At 40.9% G+C, this 17957-nt stretch overlaps 1 protein-coding gene across 3 annotated transcripts in view; it reads left to right on the forward strand.

The window, feature by feature from the left end:
- The window catches only part of RAD54L2 (RAD54 like 2), a 71886-nt gene that overhangs the window by 13038 nt on the left and 40891 nt on the right, over positions 1–17957 (forward strand). For 2 of the 3 annotated variants that reach the window (XM_074836511.1, XM_074836508.1), the window contains exon 2: positions 9519–9725. In XM_074836511.1, the coding sequence (XP_074692612.1) occupies positions 9575–9725 (151 nt within the window). In that variant the 5' untranslated portion in view covers positions 9519–9574. Of the gene's footprint in view, positions 1–9518; positions 9726–10747; positions 10885–17957 lie in introns of those variants that run through there. The other variant, XM_074836510.1, reaches the window with a different exon arrangement.

Consider the following 17957-nt stretch of genomic DNA (forward strand, 5'->3'; position numbering starts at 1 on the left):
ACAAATGGGTAGTTTCAGTAAAATGACTTGGCAACCTTGATTCAAGACTAATAATTCAGTAATCTAATAATTCAAGAGAAAGGGAGGAAAAATAGAGATGGGACAAGAAATTCTGTTCCTGTTATATTTTGGGAGATACGGGCAGCTGAGTGTAGGGATGTTGACTTTCAACATATGGTCCCCTTCGCTTGGGATGGTAACATGTCAACAGGATGCTGGAAGAGCTGGCTTGCCTGCAGTTCCTTCTGTATTTGCTCACTGGGTACGGTTGCCAGTCAGGCAGCGTTTGCAAATGCTAAATGAGCTTTGATAGAAAAAGTGGTCACTTGGGGAAAGCAGTTGACTGAAACTTGCACTTAACTTTGAGAGGAAGAATACCCAAAAGGTTATGTTTTTTTGAAGATCACAGCTGAATGCTCTTTATCATTCTGCTTCTGAATCTTGGAAACAACATTTGGATTCTGCATGGGTATGAATATCTATGGAGTTGTCTGTTCAGCAAGAACAAGTACTCCAAAAGACATTCCTAGCATTTATGAAAGTTAAGTGAATTTATACATTTGGGAGATAGTGACATTTTTACTCTGAAACCTGTGTCTAGTAGCCAGCAGCTACTTCTGTAGATGACTGTTGTGGTGCTTATTCACCATACAGTGTTTTTTAATAATTTGCTAATATGTCCCTTTTCAGTTGCACCTTCCTGTCTTAGCATTGGATATGCTTGTGCCCGTTCATAAGGGTAATTAATGTCCTGTTTAACATAAGTTGGGAGTGGACAGTTGGGTATGATTACCAAAAGGGTATAGTGACCCGCAGCCACCGCATACGCAGTATTTGCATATCTCCTTAGCCAAACTTGCATTGTGCTGCTTTTAAAAGTCTTTTGAAAGTAAGCTCAAGTATGTGCAGTCGTATACTCACAATTTTATAAGCTAAAATTGTAATATGTATATCATGAGACTCAGAGCTCAGTTTCTTCTGTGAAATAATACTTATTATCTCTAATTGGGGTGTTTTTTGTGTGTGTATGCAAATGATCCCCTGAACAGTGTGTTGGATTGTTTGTACGGTACGGTGAGAGGCAGTAAGGTGCATTCTTTTCCTCTGCAGGCCTGTCCAAACCATTGGGAGGTTTTGAGCCAGCGAACTACAACCAAAGTGGTGGTTCCATTACTAAGGACAAAAGTACAGGAGGCTATTTCATCCAGTTGCTTTCCATGTGAGCTGCCTATAGTGTCAATCAAAATAAATATATTTGTGCAGGGTAGATAAAGATCAGTGTGAGTGTTTTATTTTGACCTGTTCAGTGGAGAAGGCAAAGATCAACAGGTTTTGGTGACTTTGTTCTCAAGACTAGCAGAAAAGTGACCTTTATAAGTGGCACTTACTGTAAATTTTTCCAGCACTATGCAAGTAGAATGTTCTGCTGGAGGGAATGACTCTGAAAGAAACCCATGTTTCTGACAGTTTTTAATCCTTTAATGGATTTTTAATCTACAGTGGAATCCAATAAAAATTAGTTTAATGTCTGATTACTTGACAGACTGGAACAACTTGGGTCTAACATATGCTAATTGTCATCTTCATATCATGCAAGTTCAAAACTGTTTATTTCAATTTCCTCCTACTTCAGGATTTTTTGGTTTTCTTCTTTCTTTTTTTGCTTGTGTTCAAGTTTCTTTGGTAAACTGTAGGTGGCATAAGTAATGCTTTCTTGTCGCTAGTGTAATTATCATTGCTGGAGGTGGGGTAGGGAATGAAGAGGAAAAAAACCATGCTGAATTCTTCTTTTTTCTAAAAACTGCGTAGACCAAAACCCCGGGTTTGAAGTCCAGTTCTGAAGAGGAAGAAAGATGAGACGTCAAAAACAAACTCCCAGTCGCCTGCAACTCTTTGTAGTGAAATGCAGACATATGACCAGAGGAAGAGTTAAGTTGTGTTTGCTTTGTGATCTGTTGATGACAGTGTGCAATGTGACTGGCGTCTGTCTCATAGGGGATGGTGGGTTGTCCTGGACCGCTGCTGATGGGAAAGCTTGTTTCCTGAGCACAGTTAAAGGCGCTGAATCATTCCCCTGTAATGAAATGTGATTCTCTGGGAGGCAAAGAAAGAAGAGTGTGTGGATGGAGCAATACTGAGGAAACAGGATAGATGAACTAGGCCTTTCAGCACTGGGAAAACATGCAATTTTCCTCATTCTGAAAGATGAAAACATTGTTTATGAGCTATATCAGAATGTTTCTGTGGGATGCTCTTCAAGGAGGTAAGCCATAATGTTAGCATATCTCAATGACCAAAGTCGTAGCTTGTCTTCACAGAGTGACAGTGACTGATCTGTACTTGAGAGGGGATTAGCTCTTTGTCTTTTCACTCCTCTCTGTTCCACTGCTTCTGTTTATGTAATTTATTCTTGATTTATTACATAACTTCTTCTCTGGCACCTATGTATAACAAGAGCTTAAACTCCTAGAGGGATATTTCAGTTATCTGGATCTTCCTTACTTCTGGGAATTGGCTCACATCTTGACATAGTTTTGGTACTCACAAAGGGAAAGCTTGGCATACCTCTCCCCTGAGATGGCTTTTAAAATCTGTCTTTTGGAATTTGAGAATGGTTATCATTAATGCAGCGTAGGCAAATTTGCCCCAACTTAATCTGCTATCTAAAATGTATTGAATATAATTTGGAATCCTGACATGCTATGCCCTACTATTGGTTCTTCCCCATCATTTGAAAACTTCTCGGGATTTTACTCCTCTCACAGGCACTGCTTGCTTTTCTATAGCTATAGCACCATGGGCAAAACCTGTAAAAGCACACTGGAACGTGGCTTTTGTGTTGAAATGCAGTTTCTTTGAAAGCAGAAACAGTGGTCAAGGAAAGAAAGTTTCCTTTTCTCCACGTTTTCTTCATCAGAGAATGCAAGTGCCATTTATACAGAAGTTGCCAGAGCTAAAAACGTAAATAGAGATTCTGTGAAGTAAGAGACAAAATTTTTGTTGATTTGTGATGGTGTTAATTCAAGTGAATATCAGTAATTACTGGAAGCAAAACTGATCACATGCTTCTTACCTCAGATAGCCTGAACTTTTACACAGCACAAAAAAAAACGGCTCTTCTAGGTAGGGTGGTTCACTGGTGAGGACATTCTGAGTATTTCAAAGGAAAGAGCTGATTTACAGGAAGCCAATTTCTACTTCAATATGATTAAATAAAATTGCTTTTAAAAGCAACGCAACATTGTTTAGGCAAATAATTGTATACATACATATATGCAAACACAAAAATAGTTTGCCCATTTCTGCTGGCTCTGTCCAGAGGTAAAGAGCTTGTCAGTGCCTTACAAAGTCTCTGTGGAAGTGAGTGCTGACATCCTACAAAGAGTATTTTTCTTTAAAGGTTACAGAATGTTGACACTCTCAGCATCCATTCTGAAGTGCAGGAGAGAAAGGACCCTGTGGCAGGAGGTTCCTGCAGCAGTTGATGAATGATGCTGGTGTGTGCCGCTGCCACCAGGCCAGGTTGTGTAATGATCTGCAGATGCTGCCATTGACTCGTGCTAGCTCTTTTTGTTCGGGATCGCAGTGGGAGCCAGGCCTTATGTAATGTTCATTGTCACGTTCTCCGTTCCAGCACTGTCATGTCAGCAGAGGGGAAGGATTAGCTCTCCCTTTTCTTTCTTTATGGGTTGGTTTTAGTTGGTTGCATTTTTTTTTGCTTTCTCCCACCCCTTCTTGCAGCAGCTTTTGTTGTTTTTGTTGTCAGGGAACAACCAGTTTCAGACTGTTTTTAGTATTGTGGTGCCTTTTAGGAAGGAGATTGTTAACCTAGAGAGAATAAAAGAGCAGGTCCTGCAACTCTCCCAAAACTGATATATGGAAGTGTTTTTTAAAGCACTCTTATTTTTTTTCTCTCAATTCCTGTTCCCCACAAATCACAGTGGGCTCCTTAATACTTGCTTCAAATGTGGACAAAGACTAGGTGTGTTGTGCCTGTGTTTATGTGGGATGGGGAGAAACACACTTGCCTTCCTCCTAAGGGTGGTCCAGGACAAGCAGATGCTCTCCAATTCATGATTTTACAGACTGCTTCTTCTCTTCAGTTTAATATTCCTGTAGTAAACACATCAGAGAGGGGATCAATGCCACTTAGTTTTGTTGTGATTTGAACAAGAGGAAATGGAAGGAGGAGAATTGTTTTCTTCCTTCCCAGCTAGCAGTGTGTGACCACCAGTTATCCATGAGTCACAGCTGAGAAACTGTATTGCTTGAGTCTTAACAGTCTTAGACTGCATAGGAAGGAGAGATTTAAATCACGAAGTAATCAGTTAAGGATGGCTTTAAAAGCAATTTGTGGGGGATATCGCTGGGAGAAAGAAGTTCCTGTTGATTTTTCAGTAAACGCTTAAGTTTGCTTTGTTAAGAACTTATAGGGGATCTACTAGACTAGTATTGGTCAGTAACCCTGTTGGCTCTTTTTTGAGAAAATATTTATCCCTTTAAGTGATTCCCCCCCTCCCCTGCCGTTTTTTCATAATAATGTAAAATAGAGATGTTAGTGTGTTATATAACATAGAGAAGTTCTAATGTTTATTAGAATCAAACTGTCCAAACCCACTGATCTCAGGTTTATTTCTTATTAGATTTTTAAATTGAACAGAAAAGTATTCACTGTTATTTTGCAATAACAGTGCAAGTTATTACTTGCAAACTGTTACAAGATTTTTTTATCACCCAGAGAAGCTTAAGCTCATGACTTCTTTAGTGATCCATCTGTACGCTTTATAATAATTTTCTATTAATTACTGAAGGCTACCTGTAAGATACCAAAACTGTGCTAGCAGCAATCTAGCAAAAAGATGAGATTTCTCCCGAGGAGCCACCAGTTACCTTCATATGCATCCAGTTTGAAGTGTTTGTGTGTGAGCTGCGTGTGTAAGAGGAATCTTATGGCCCCAACCAACCATTTTGCTGTTTTGCTGTGAAACAAAAAAGAAAAAAGGTAAAGGAAATTACTATTACCATAAAACATGAATGTATAGCAGAGACGGAGGAGTGTTATGCAGCACTGACTTTGAAATGCCTGTTTTATTAAACTATGTGCAAATCCTCTTGTGATTTGCCAGCATGCTTGATCCTGTTCCTATGGCCAGGCACCACAATGACCAATGTGAAGTCTTGGTTACAAAACAGGCTTTAAGGGACAAATCTTGATGAGTCCCAGATATTGGTCTTGGCTGGAGGCTGGGGAGGTGATGGAATCCTCTTTACTATTGAGCACTGTAGTAGCATTAGTGTTAAACCTGCCCTTTCCGAGGGGATTTGTATGGGATGGGTGTATACTCAGGAATGAGCATGTCCTGTGCCTAAATCACTTGTGTCATAGCAGACGAAGAGTTTCTGTAAAGCCACTTTGTCTTCTGTGGCTTCCTGGAGGTACAGGGGAATCCTGCTCCTCCTTGCTCCGGTGGGGAAGGACTCCAGTCTGCCCTGTCCTGCATCCTTCCTTTTTACTTGTTTGTATTTGTAATAGTTAATTAAATAATAGTTTAGTTTTTATAGTGCTGATGAGTCCTCTGATGAAAGTGATGATTTTGTACAGAAATGGGCAAAGTCACCACATCCCGTGATGCTGCTGTTGCACTTAATAGTTTGGCTCATGGCATGCATGACCCTGTGGCAAAAAACTATCACTTAGGAGGGAAAAAGTCACTTTCACATTTTTCTCTCCACTTCATACATAAGAAAAAAATGGTGATTTTAAACCTTTGCGGAGTGAAAGAAAAACACGAGGACAATAGAAATGTGTCCAAATTTGCAAGCCCTTGAAGTTTTTCTCATCCAGAACTGAGCCTCTTTTCTGTGCAGGCTGAGGAGGAGGCAGTCATCACCACATGGCATTTACTTACTATCTGAAATGTTCTACCTTAAAAAAGCAAAGCCCAAAAAACTTCAGAACTATTTTTATCTTTGTTGAAAGACAGGACATAATACATGAGAGAAGCTGTCTTGGATGTTAATTTGATGTGCAGTTGATTGCAGGGTTTAACTTCCTGGGTAGGATAAACATGACAGCTCTTTTCTCCTCCCTGAGTAAGCAAGAGGAATTTTTCAAAGTGTTTTCACCTGATACCCCACCCCATTTTCTCAGCGGCCTCACCATGTGCTGAATTGGGCACGGTACTGTATGGACTTCTGACTCTCTGTTGTAAACGGTGGTGTAGCAGGTTTGGTTTGTATCTCTTGGTGCTGGTAACCCTCCTTATGGCATACAGCTCGGGGTGCAGCTGCTTTTGTGGCAGGGCAGGAGGCTGGCGGGTTGATACAATGTGGGACAGCCAGAAAGTCCAGACAAACGGTAACTTTGATTAGTTGAAGGTAATCTGTTTATCTCTCACAAAGCGCCCTTCCTACAGCGATTAAATGTTGAGCACGGTGCGTCTGTGTGTGCAAAGGCAAGAGATGGGGCAGGTTGGAATAACTCAGCCATAAAACAGTAGCGACAGCTACAATCTGGCCCTGTTGTGTAATTCCCCTTGGTGGAAGGCTCCGAACTGGGTCAGATCGGTGTGAGAAATGAGGGCAGTCTTGCGGCTGTGTAATGCCTACCTGCCCGTGTGCCATGTCCCTGCGGCGGGCTCCCGGTGCCACCAGGCAGGGTGGGAGCCCTCCCGAGACCCCGGGCTTACGCAATGGAGAGCTGCTGCCGAGCTGCCAGAGCTAAGGAGGAGGATGGGAGAGAGGAGGACAGACAGCAGCATGACAATAGGCATAGAGGAGTTAACCATCTTTGTTTCACCCAGCTTCTGCAAGATTTAATTAAGTCTTTTCAAAAGCTTCTGTTGAACTCTCCTGCATATGGCTGGGGCTGCTGAACGAGTGTCAAGAGTTAGCTTATAAAGAACACGTACTTACTGCTAAACAAAAATAAAGCTTAGAATAGAGCCCTTTTGTACTCTAGTCTGAGAGACATCTGCTCTCCACTGGATTTTATTTTATTTATAGAAATACAAGGATCCATATCCTTTTCTTTAATTTTCAGAAAGTGTTCTGTGGGTTGTTTTTTTGTTTTTGTTTTTTTTTTTTTTTTAAGGTTCTGCAACAAATGATGAAACATGAGAGATGACACACAGGAGGATACTGATGGGAGAAACCGTATCATGTGTCATTCTTTGACCTGGAGCATATAGTGGCATTACAGCACTTCTGCTTTTCCTGTTTGTAGATGAGAATTAATTCCTGCCTTTTTAGTAGTGTTTGTATTCTTTTTTTTTTTTGGTTGATGCCTAGTTTGCTGGGATAGTAAAACATAGAAATTTTTTATATGCTTCTGTTGATATAGTTTCCAGCAGATAGCATGAGAAATGCTTTATAGCACAGTATGGACAACACGGAAATAAATAAATCCCCTTGAAATCCTAGGTGACCAGCACAGATCCACAAAGGTAACACTGCTGACCATCTCCTCCTGAAAGGTAAGGAAACGCATGCTGCTTTAGGGTCACAGGTTTGAGTACAACCTGTAAAGAGTAAAACAATGTTTGTTTTCCTTAGGGCTGAGTATCAGCTGAAAGGGAACATTGTTGCTGTTTAAAAGTGAAAATAAGCCACTGTATTGAAACACACATAGGCTTTAGCATAGCATTTGTCAGGAAAATCTTCTGATAATAGATGGCTTTGTGTCTGCAGTCCCTGACCGAAGTCACCAGACATCAGAAAGTAAGCAGTCCCAGACCTTGCAGAGCCCGGGGGTCACCGATTTGCAGCAGGCTGACAGCTACAGGGTGCAGTACCTGCCTACCAGCAGACCACAGAAGCTGTATGAATGTCTTTGGCTTGTGTAAACTGGCACAGTTCCACTTGAGCTAATTTAGATTTTGGCCTTTTCTACCATCTGCTTGACTAAACCAACTTACTTTGTGTGACATGTGTAATAGTGTAGTGACTTGAGTTGTCTCTGCCTGGTGGTGAAGTGCTCCAGGGACCTAGTGGTGAAAGGCTTCCCATTCCAATACCAATCTCTGCAAAGTCTGTTCTTCCCTTGTGTTTATTTTCTTTCAGACACTCTTCAGTGTTATTGAGGAGCTGAGAGAGCGAAAGCAGGAACTGATGACTTCAGCTGGAATAATTCAGCATACTTGACAGTTAGATTTTCAGCCCTGCTACAGGGGGCTTGAGTTGTGTCTTTAACCTTCAAGTTTCTGAGCTCATCTAGTTACTGCTGAAACACAGCTGAAAATGAAATTTTTATGTTTCTTAAAGTGTTTGTAGATATGTATGCTGCCTTATCTGCTTAGAAGTTGTTTGTTTGTTTTTAAAGCGGTTGATTAGTTCTCAAGCACTTCATAGTTTACACTGGAAATGTGGTATAAGCAGGGGGCAGTGGGAAATGAGTAACAAGGAAATGTTTCCCTCATCTTTCTTTAAAGCTTTCTGGGGAATGTGTGGGTAGTAATTCTTCTGAGGCTTGATTTTTGAACACATCCTTTGGTTTATGTTCCTTGAGGTCAAGATGCCTTCTTTATTTTCCTTTCTTGGTTATGTTTCTTTCTTTTCATCCATCTTACACAGCAACTTTATGATAATTCTTTGTGTATGGGAGTACCCAGGAGTAGCCAGGACTGTCCAGAAGTGACAGTGCATGATCTGAACAACTAAACTTGTGACTTTGTGATTGTCCTGGCCCTCTCTTTAGGCTTTAGTGTTGTTTTGTGCCATGATTTCTGCTGTGATGCACTGGAGTAGTGTGACAGAGGAGTTTTACACAGCCAGCTCTGGTTCTTGTCCTTTAGAGAAAGGAAATGCAAATTCTCTCTGATCCATCCTTCCTTTGTGTTTACTTTTTTTCTTACCCTGCTTTACAAAGGGACATACAACCTTTAAAAACTGGATCTTTGTTATCTTCTGTCTGTACTGTTATTAAGGTAAGGCTGTCTCTTCTGTTGGTTGGAACGGAGACTTCAGACAGGCTGTGATGAGTGCTGGGTGACCTTCGCAGCGGGTACAGCTAAGTCAGGAGGGTGGTTTCTGTCTGCAGCCCACGGTCTGCATACTGCGATGGTGTTTGCAGTGCTCAGGGATCAGGGTAACAGGTATCCATATGGGATTCTGAGTCTGATCCTTTTTTCTATGCTTCATGTTTGGACAGTAGTGTTATGAAATTGTTCACATTGTTTATTTATTTTTGCATCTTCATATAATCAGACATTGATACTAGGAATCTTTCTGCTGTGTACATGTCTAGGATGCCAAGAAAGAGGTGGATTTTTGACTGATTAGTTAATATATTGGTTCTGATATTGATTCTACAATGCTGGACCTATATCATCATGATACATTGCTTATGGCATCCATTTTCTACACAGGATTTTGTGCACAGTCTGATATAACTGTTATTTAAAAGACTGATGGCAGATTTGTGTTTTTATATGCAGTAATCCTGCTATGATTTTGAGCCTTGAGGCTCAGCGGTTGGGATTTACTGGGCTCATTATGTACCTCCTCTTCTTTTCTCGCAGGGCTGCCTCACGGTAGAACATGAGCAGGTAATGCACAAGGAGCACCACTGGGAATCATGTCAGACGAGTCAATCTCAGGGAGTGATCCGGACCTGGACCCGGACTTGGAGCAGGAGGATATGGAAGAGGAGGAGGAGGAAGATGAGGAGGAGGCGATGGAGGAGGACAATGATGGGGATGACGAGGAGGACCTACTTGATGAGAGTGGTAAGTGAATGGGTTATGAATCTCTGCATATATTTGTTACACAAAACTGGTGTTACTAATTTTGGTGAGTGACACCTTGGTAGGTAGCATAAGGGTTAGGATTTGTCCAGCACTTGGTAGGGAGAAGTGCTTATGTGGGTGTTTAGTTTAAATAGGATTTAATCTAGGTTAAATTTGGATTCCTGGCCAAAAAAATTTCCCATCGTGAAAACAAGCCATAAGCATAAATTGTAAGTGGGATAGAATTTTTAAAATAGCTACAGATTCTGGGGAAGCAATTACATAAAGAAGTAAGTAAATCAATTTACAATTACTTATATTATTAAAAGGATTCAGTGAAATTAAATATATTTACAGCACTGGCTTGCCCATAGGTAAACAATTTAATGGATGTTATGGGCAATTACTGCTCACTTACAATAATAATCTTTAACAACTGGAAAATGTTCTATTCTCACAGCATATTTTTGTTTGCTTGTTTGCTTTACAATATGAAAGGTGACAGTGCTCACTAAGTAAGTTGTTACCTTCTATTCTAACTGCCCCACTCTCCTCTCCAGTTAGGACCAATATAGCTGTTTGTGGACCTGTGCTGTGCAGGTTACATTTAAGCAAGATTAGGTAACTGTTCCGGTTCATGGCATAATTCTAGAAATATGTTTGTTGGTCCAGCAGAAGAGCTGATGTTCTAGGGCACATAGACAGGAGTGCATGGCTCAGGTGGGAATTCCCTGTGCTGTAGTCGCCACCAAACTCCTTGAATCATAAAACTACAGCCTGAGCCTAAGGGGATGCGGTATTTGCTTCCTTTAAAATTGTGATGTTTCTAATAATTTCAAAGGATGTACAGATTTTTGAATGCACCTACATAAACCTACTGAAAATAGTCTTCCTTTTCTTAGCGTAGAATGTGTTAAAAGACAGATACTTCTGTCGTCTTCTAGTTACTAAAGTATTTTTGTTTTCAAAGTGCGTTGTTGTCCTTAAGTGTTGGTTTTTGTTTTGTTTTTATATTATTTCAGCCACGTGCTACTTGAAGACACTGTTTTGATTTAAAATACTTACAAATGTTTACAAAAAGGAATTTTATTCCTCAGTTTTTATTCACATGATGGCTTTTCCTAATAAGAAAGCAGCAGAAATGAAAGTGTTAGTTCAGGTAAGAAGCAAGAGAATTCCCAGGAGATAAGAGATATAGGGCCACAGATTACTTTGTCTTGAAGAGACTGGCTGTGGCTTTGTTACTTTGTTCATGGGAACCTGCACCCAGCAGAGGAATAGGAAGTGTGATGGTGTAGGCGAACTTTTATTAGCAGAGAGGAGTGGCAGTATGTTATGTCCCAGTGGGTCACTCCCCATGGTTATTTTATCATAGACCTATGTATTTTATCATCTACATCTATATTATTGTGGCTGAATACTCATAATTGTTTGATTGTTTGATCATAATTGATTATTTTTTCCAACGCAAACAAAATTAATATATGTATATCAGAACATCACTAACCATTAATGACAGCTGTTTATTATGTTAAAACACTAGAAGCATGTTTATGTTTTATATTTTAGTGACTAATTAAAAATAAAATTTGACAAATTAGGAAGTAATAAGGGAGAGTAAAAAAGGCAATTTACCTATAACTAACATAAAATGTCTTTATAGTTGTTCATTAGGTACAGGAAAAACTCTCTCTTACACAATCTGAGCAAAGCTAGATTGCCTCTGAGGTTTCAGATTGTTTCAGCTTTAAACATGTCTGCCAGAATATCAGGATGCTTTTTGTGTTCTTAGCTGTATAATTATTGTTTTCTGTGGAGATGTTCACTCTGCTTTTCTTGATATCTCTTCACACACAGCTACATATTGCCTCAGAAATGTCATTTGACATCTATATTACCTTAGATTTAATATAAAACCAGTCTCCTGCTATTTGACCTATGAAATATAGCTAACTTCAGAATTAAGAGGATCATTTTATTTTGCCCATCTGATGTTTATAGTCCTGACTCTTTGTAGATGACCCTCATTCATAAAAACTGTCTTAGGGAACAGACAGTTACTTTTATTCACAAGAGGAAGGAAGTGCTCTAATGTTTATACAACGAAGCTTTTTAAAAGCTTGATTTTAATAATTTCTATTAAAACTTTGTTCTCCCTGTTCCCAGCTGTGCTGTTCTCCTCCCCTCCTCGTATTGTGGTTGTTCTGTAGATGTTCCATTTGGGATCCTCAGGGAATCCTTCCCTTGTGGATGGGCTCCTGCATATTTCTAGCACTACAAGATTTAGAAGATTATTAATCTTTCACAGTTATTTCCTTGGAAGAGTGACAGGCTGCATATATGTTTTGTCCAAACTGAAACTGATAACTTGTTTTAAATAATAGTGATTATCGCAAATATAAAATGTAACATTTTTACTCTGGCTTGCAAAGTAGTGGCTTTGTTTTAGGAACGTAAGTTTTTCATGTTTTAATGGTGACTCAAATTACTTAAGAACCTTCCAGGGTTAATGTAATGTTATCCACACCTGTTGGTGGATAGTATAGTCTCAGACTTAGCAGTGGCTTGTATTTTGCATGTTTAACCTGTTCTTGTCTTTTTGATATATGTTGTATATGGAATTGATACTCGTGGTGGTTTCAGTTCCAGAATTTTCTTGGAGTTCTTTTTACATTCTGGTAATTAAGAGCGCTGTCTTCAGTACTGGTGCAGTTTTTCTCATCTCTACTCAAAGTTTTGTTTGCATTTAGTGTAGGCTGTCCCACAGATGGTCTAGAGTTTAGTTTGGACCTTTATGGTACAAACTTTCAGTCTTGATCAAAGCAGTTCTTAAACATTCTCCCCCTGTCCTCAAGGAAGAAACAGCACAGAAGGCTAGTTTTCTGAGTATTTCTGAATATTTCTGAGTAAGTGAGAGTTAATAACCACATAGCTTACATCCTTTGTACATTTCTTCAGTGGTGGTCAGTTAATGAACCTTAACATCATGTGTAGGAGCACTTATAGCTTTAGTCTTTTTTTCTAGAGCACTTTTTCCAGGACATAGCTACCCTGACACTTATAACCCCTTCCCAGTGGCTGCCAGACTGCACACCCATCCTAGCAGCATGCTTCAATCCTAGCTGGAGGCTTCCACTGCTTTTCCAGCCTTGTCATCCCTGCCCACTGCATCTGTTTTCTCATCACTTGTGGGTAGCAGCACTTGTTTTATCATGTTTGATTTTGTGATATCAGTGCGTGACTGCTAAGAACTTTATTCGTTAACTCCCTAAATCCTTTTCACTAGAAATGTGATGTACTGATGACTGTAGAGATAAAGGGCTGTTTCAAGCCCTGCACTTTTTCTCTGATCCTGGTAGTTGCTCAGGGCTGTGTAGAACTCTGTAGGAATAAAAGCTAATTTGAGCAAAGAGGAAACAAACCTCCAGTATGGATTTTAGAGATCATTTCAAATGCAGGGACTGTTCATACCTCAGAGCTTTCCCGAGGAAAGCTGTTGAGTGTTTGAACGAATCCCACTGTAGTGCTCTGTTTTTCCACTTTCTGAATGTCTTTGGATTATTCTGATTGAAGTCTCTGGAATTAATTATGTCTTACTCATACATATTGCTGTAATTCTGCTATTAATAGTGATGGTAAGTTGCTTGTTTTCTTACCTCTGAGTATATGGGTTAAACACTTTTTTTTAAATGTAGTTCAGGGGTAAAAGTGTAAAGAGCTGCTTGTTTCAGTTCTCTGAAAGATGCCTTAATGAGCACAGGCATTCAGACACTGTTCTCAAAGGGTACTAGTTGTGTTTGCATTACAGGGTGTGTGGTACAGGAGACAGGGATTGGAATCAGTACTTCTGGGGTATAGCAGTGGACCATTTTCCAGTACCATGGTAGTACTGCAGTTCTTAATGTACAGATATAGCAGGCAAGACCAAATAGTAGCATATTAGATGCCACTATCGTAATATGACAATCTCCATGCAATTGGCCTTGTATTCTGCCCTGTGTTGTCCACTTTGCCTGTTTTCCCCTTCCCCATCCCCTCTTTCTTTCGGCAGGGCTGGGCATGCTAGCTCCATGGCATCTCTGTTTGACTAGTGGAGAACAGGAGAAGGTGGAGGCAGTTTGTGCTCCCTCTTCCCACCTCGGACTCATACTGTTCCTCCTTCTCCCTGACAAAGTGCTGGAGAAAAGCAAAACTGCTTTCTGTGGGGTTTCTGTGGACATGTGGACCCTTAAAGAGGAGTGAATGAGGAGCACAGTTGTGTTTGGTGGTACAGAATCACAAGTCCCAGGAGAGTGGAGGATGTGCAGGTGCCTGTGCTCTTTTGCACTGCAGTAGGGTGAAGGCACCAGGGCCAAATCTCATAATCTCTGAAAGATTGGCACAGGAGGTTAGTGAGGGGAAAGAGACCCTTTTCCTCACCCTAGCTTCTTATAACTGTGCTCATCCCTATGACATTTGATAGTATCATGGCAGATTCAGAGTTCCCTCTTGTCTCTGGAGCATGATCCAGAATGCATTTCAATGGCTGCTCTTTGAACTTGAGCGTGCCACTTGGAACTCACAGTTTTGAGTGTCCCAAGATACAGAGATCAGATGATAGCTACTGCCAATTCAGGTTTGAAAAAATCTTTGCTTTCCTTGAACTCTTGCTAGAGGAAAGCCTATTTATTTAAAGGTGTACTGCTAGATCAGCTTTGCGTACAATTTTCACTTGGTGGTTGGGGACAAAAATGCTGGCATGAAATTATAGTAAGAATGGATTTTGTTTAATGTGATGTTCCTTTGTTGCTCTTTGTAGCTCATAATCATGGTGCATGCAGCAAGGGGTGCAATTACATTGAAAGCAAAATTGATTTGAAGCTGCCTGGATAATTTCTTTGTCTGTCCTGATGGGGAAAATCAGTAGTTAACACCATACTTACTAGAAAGTTCATTAGCACCTGGAGTTATTAAAGCTGAAATTATTTTGGAAATCTGTTTTTAAAGTCATGCGGAAGTGTGGGATTTTTGAATGCTACATGAATGCATCCTTGAGGTGCAGGGAGCTGCTGCTCATTTTGGGAAATTGTGTTATTCATGTGCTTCCCACCCCAAAGTTGTTCTATCTTTTCTTCTCCCTAACAAAGTACTGGAACAAAACAAAACTGTGGTGTGTGTGGGAGTCCCCAGCTGGATGTGTGGAGTTGGGAATAGAGCAAATTTCTATCCTTACAGGGGAAGAGAGGAAAGTCTTTGGTATAAATCTGCTCATTTAGCAGGCTGCTCCTGCTCATATACATGAGTTTTTGCTTTTCATCTGAAGTTATTCTTATAAATTAGGTCATGTTATACTCACCTGTATAACTGAGAAGCAGAGGAAGACAGTCTCCTGAATTAATATACCCTGATAAATGATATCCTATTCTACATCGTTTTATATCCAGATTTAGAAAGGCTCATACTGCTGGAGGAAAAAAAGAAGAAAAAAAAAAAAGGGGGAGCTACTGTTAGAAAGTAATTTACCTGCACTTTTTACTTGAATTGGATGGTCCTGCTTGTATTGGTAAATGGAGATTAGTCCCAGCAACATGAAGTCTTTTTGCCTTCTACTTTTGACCAGACTGCACATCATTTTCTCTTAGGGAAGCACTGGTTTTAAGTTGCCCTCCCTATCTACTAGAAAACAAAATGCATTCCTTAAGAAGAGGATGAGCAAATACATACTTATTTCTTTAATCTCTCAACTCCTTTTAGAAAGCAGCTTTTCACAGCTGTGTCTTCAGGTGGTAATGAGGGTAGATGGGCATCCCAAGGTCGAGGCAGCCTCAGAGACTATAGCTGCCCTTCGAGGAACCCTCTAATGAGATGCTTCCATCTGCTGCAGTACATGGGCACAGTGGACTGGGTTGCATCTTGCTTGCTGCCTCAGACTGGTGATACATGTGCTTTGATCTCTTGTCCTTGTTTAGCTGAAGGCTGGTGGTAGGGGCTAAGGAAAGGCGCAGGGCGTAAGCTTGGAGTGGAGAGGAGGCTCTTTTTGTTGATTGAAAGTGGATGAGTTGGAGGAAAAGGTGGGGCAAGAAATAAAAATCAGGACTTCCCTAAATCTAGAAAAGTACTGAAGACAATCATGAGGGTTCCTTTAATTTTAAACTCTGCTATATTTTGTATGTAAGTGTGTCAGTAAGTAATAATCCTATAGTTTAATCTGCAAGTTACTGTTTGGAGAGTGCAAGGTGGATTTCTTGGGGGGAAGGGAAGGGTGGTGATATTTCCATTTTTTCCTTCTTGATGGACTTTCCTACCTTGATTCTTTTATTTTGGTTACTTATGGCTGGATGCAGCTCCCTCTAGAGTCCACCGGTACTATTTCTAAAGAAGCTAGAAGGGCATATTCTGGGAGAAGCAAACCTCTTCTCAACAGTAAGTTTGTTGCTTCCACAGTGGCCCTGATCTTTGTAAGCCTGGGAAGCCAAACCTGAAGTTCCATGTACCGCTGTGCACTTTGCTCTTCTTGAACAACCAGGTAGATTTTAATGTTTGTAGTGACTTTTCGTAGACTGTCTTCCAAGCCAATAATTGTCTGCAAAGAGGATGGCGTGTGTGGTATCGTAGAGGTACAAAAGTAATCACTACCTGTGAAAGAATTTACTTGTGAATTAGTATCCTGCATATTGGCATGTGTTTAAACTTTATCAAATTGATATGGGAAACTGCATTACCTTTGAAAATGATCCTTATGGATCAGTGTTTATATATGCTTTATCGTGCGGGTGCAGACTGCGGGGCTCAACCTCAAGTCAGCTGGTTGCGGATAACTCAGCAAGCGCATGTCTAACTGCAGATATTGGATGTGTTTCTCAGGTGACTTTCTATAATGAAGAAGTTGAGGGGTTTTTATTGTTTTCTCAGTTCCTGAAAGGGATAAGAGCATCTCCAAAGTTGCTTTGTGTCTGTTAAGCATGCACTCTCCGCCTCCGCAGATCTTACATTTGAGACTTGTGTTGGTTTCCTAAGACCCAGCAAGTTAGGAGCTGGCTGTCTTCTATGTTTCCACAATCCAGCTGAATAAAATACAGAACATATAGTTAGTATCAAAGGTGAAAAGAGACAGGATACTAGCATTTGCAGTTTTAGCAATCCTGATTACTGAGTAATGCAGAAAGGTTACTTTGAAATTGTAGGGAGCAGGGTTTGCCTCTCATTTAGGCAAAAGCTCCACTGATTTCTCTGGGAACTTTTCTTCTTTACAGAAGGCTGCATATTTTACCCATTATTTTTATTCTGGCAGTTTCCCTGTAGTACAGGGTGTCTTTCAGAACAAATGGTGTTTCTGTGTGCAGTCTGAGGGGTTTGGACCTGACCAGCTAGTAAGTGTCTGTGTACCCAGCATGTTCTATGGGAGCAGCTAATGCCCGTGCAGACCCCATGGCAGGCACCCAGCTCCCTTGAGGTGGCTTTACTGGACTCACTAAATGGTGACATGAAAAAAAAAAAAAAATCCTCTTGGGTGCTTTGCTGGGAACAGCCAGTACTGTACGCTTTGTTAGCTCCCTTTCTGCTGAACCCGGAGCTGCAGATTGCCTTGCCGGGCATTTTGTTTGTGTTGGGGCAGTTTTGGTTGTCAAAGGGTGATAGAGGCAGGTGAAAGTCCCTTGTCTACATGCTGTTTGCCCATAAATCTGGGAGGAAGAGAAGGTAACAGGCATGGAGAAGAGTGTGGGAGGAGTGGCGCCTGGGGTTTGTGGGGGTTTTATTGACTGATTCCAGCATTTTAACTAACCCTGTGAACTAGGTTATTCTCAGCAGGGTGAGGTGTGGCTTGACGGCTGCTGTGGGAAGGAAGGATGAGATCCTGACGAGTGCTGTCCCCCCAGCCCCCTTTGCAGGGAGTTACTGACTGACGATGTTGCAGGTCAGTCGCCGAGCCTTTCGCCGTCTGCCTGCTCTTTCCCAAAGTGCAGACTCGTTCCCAGTCCCTGCTTATCCTAAGCAGGGGGAAGCTGTGAATGAAGACGTTCGTGACTCCTCTGCCCCCCTGCCAGGCTCTCTGACAGCAGCTTCCTTTTTGAGAGGGTGGCACAAAGTCTGGCATAGTCTAAGTGTTATATAACCTGGAGTAATGACTTGCTTTACTTCTTTAAAAGGAGGTGATGACGCCAGAGCTCTGCTTCCTTCAGATCCTCCGATTGGGCGCAGGGACTGGCTGATCCCGTGAAATGATGTGGTATTATAACTAGCTGCGGGTTTTTT

Source organism: Strix aluco, chromosome 11 (assembly GCF_031877795.1).
Source record: "Strix aluco isolate bStrAlu1 chromosome 11, bStrAlu1.hap1, whole genome shotgun sequence".
In the NCBI taxonomy this organism is placed as follows: Eukaryota; Metazoa; Chordata; class Aves; order Strigiformes; family Strigidae; genus Strix; species Strix aluco.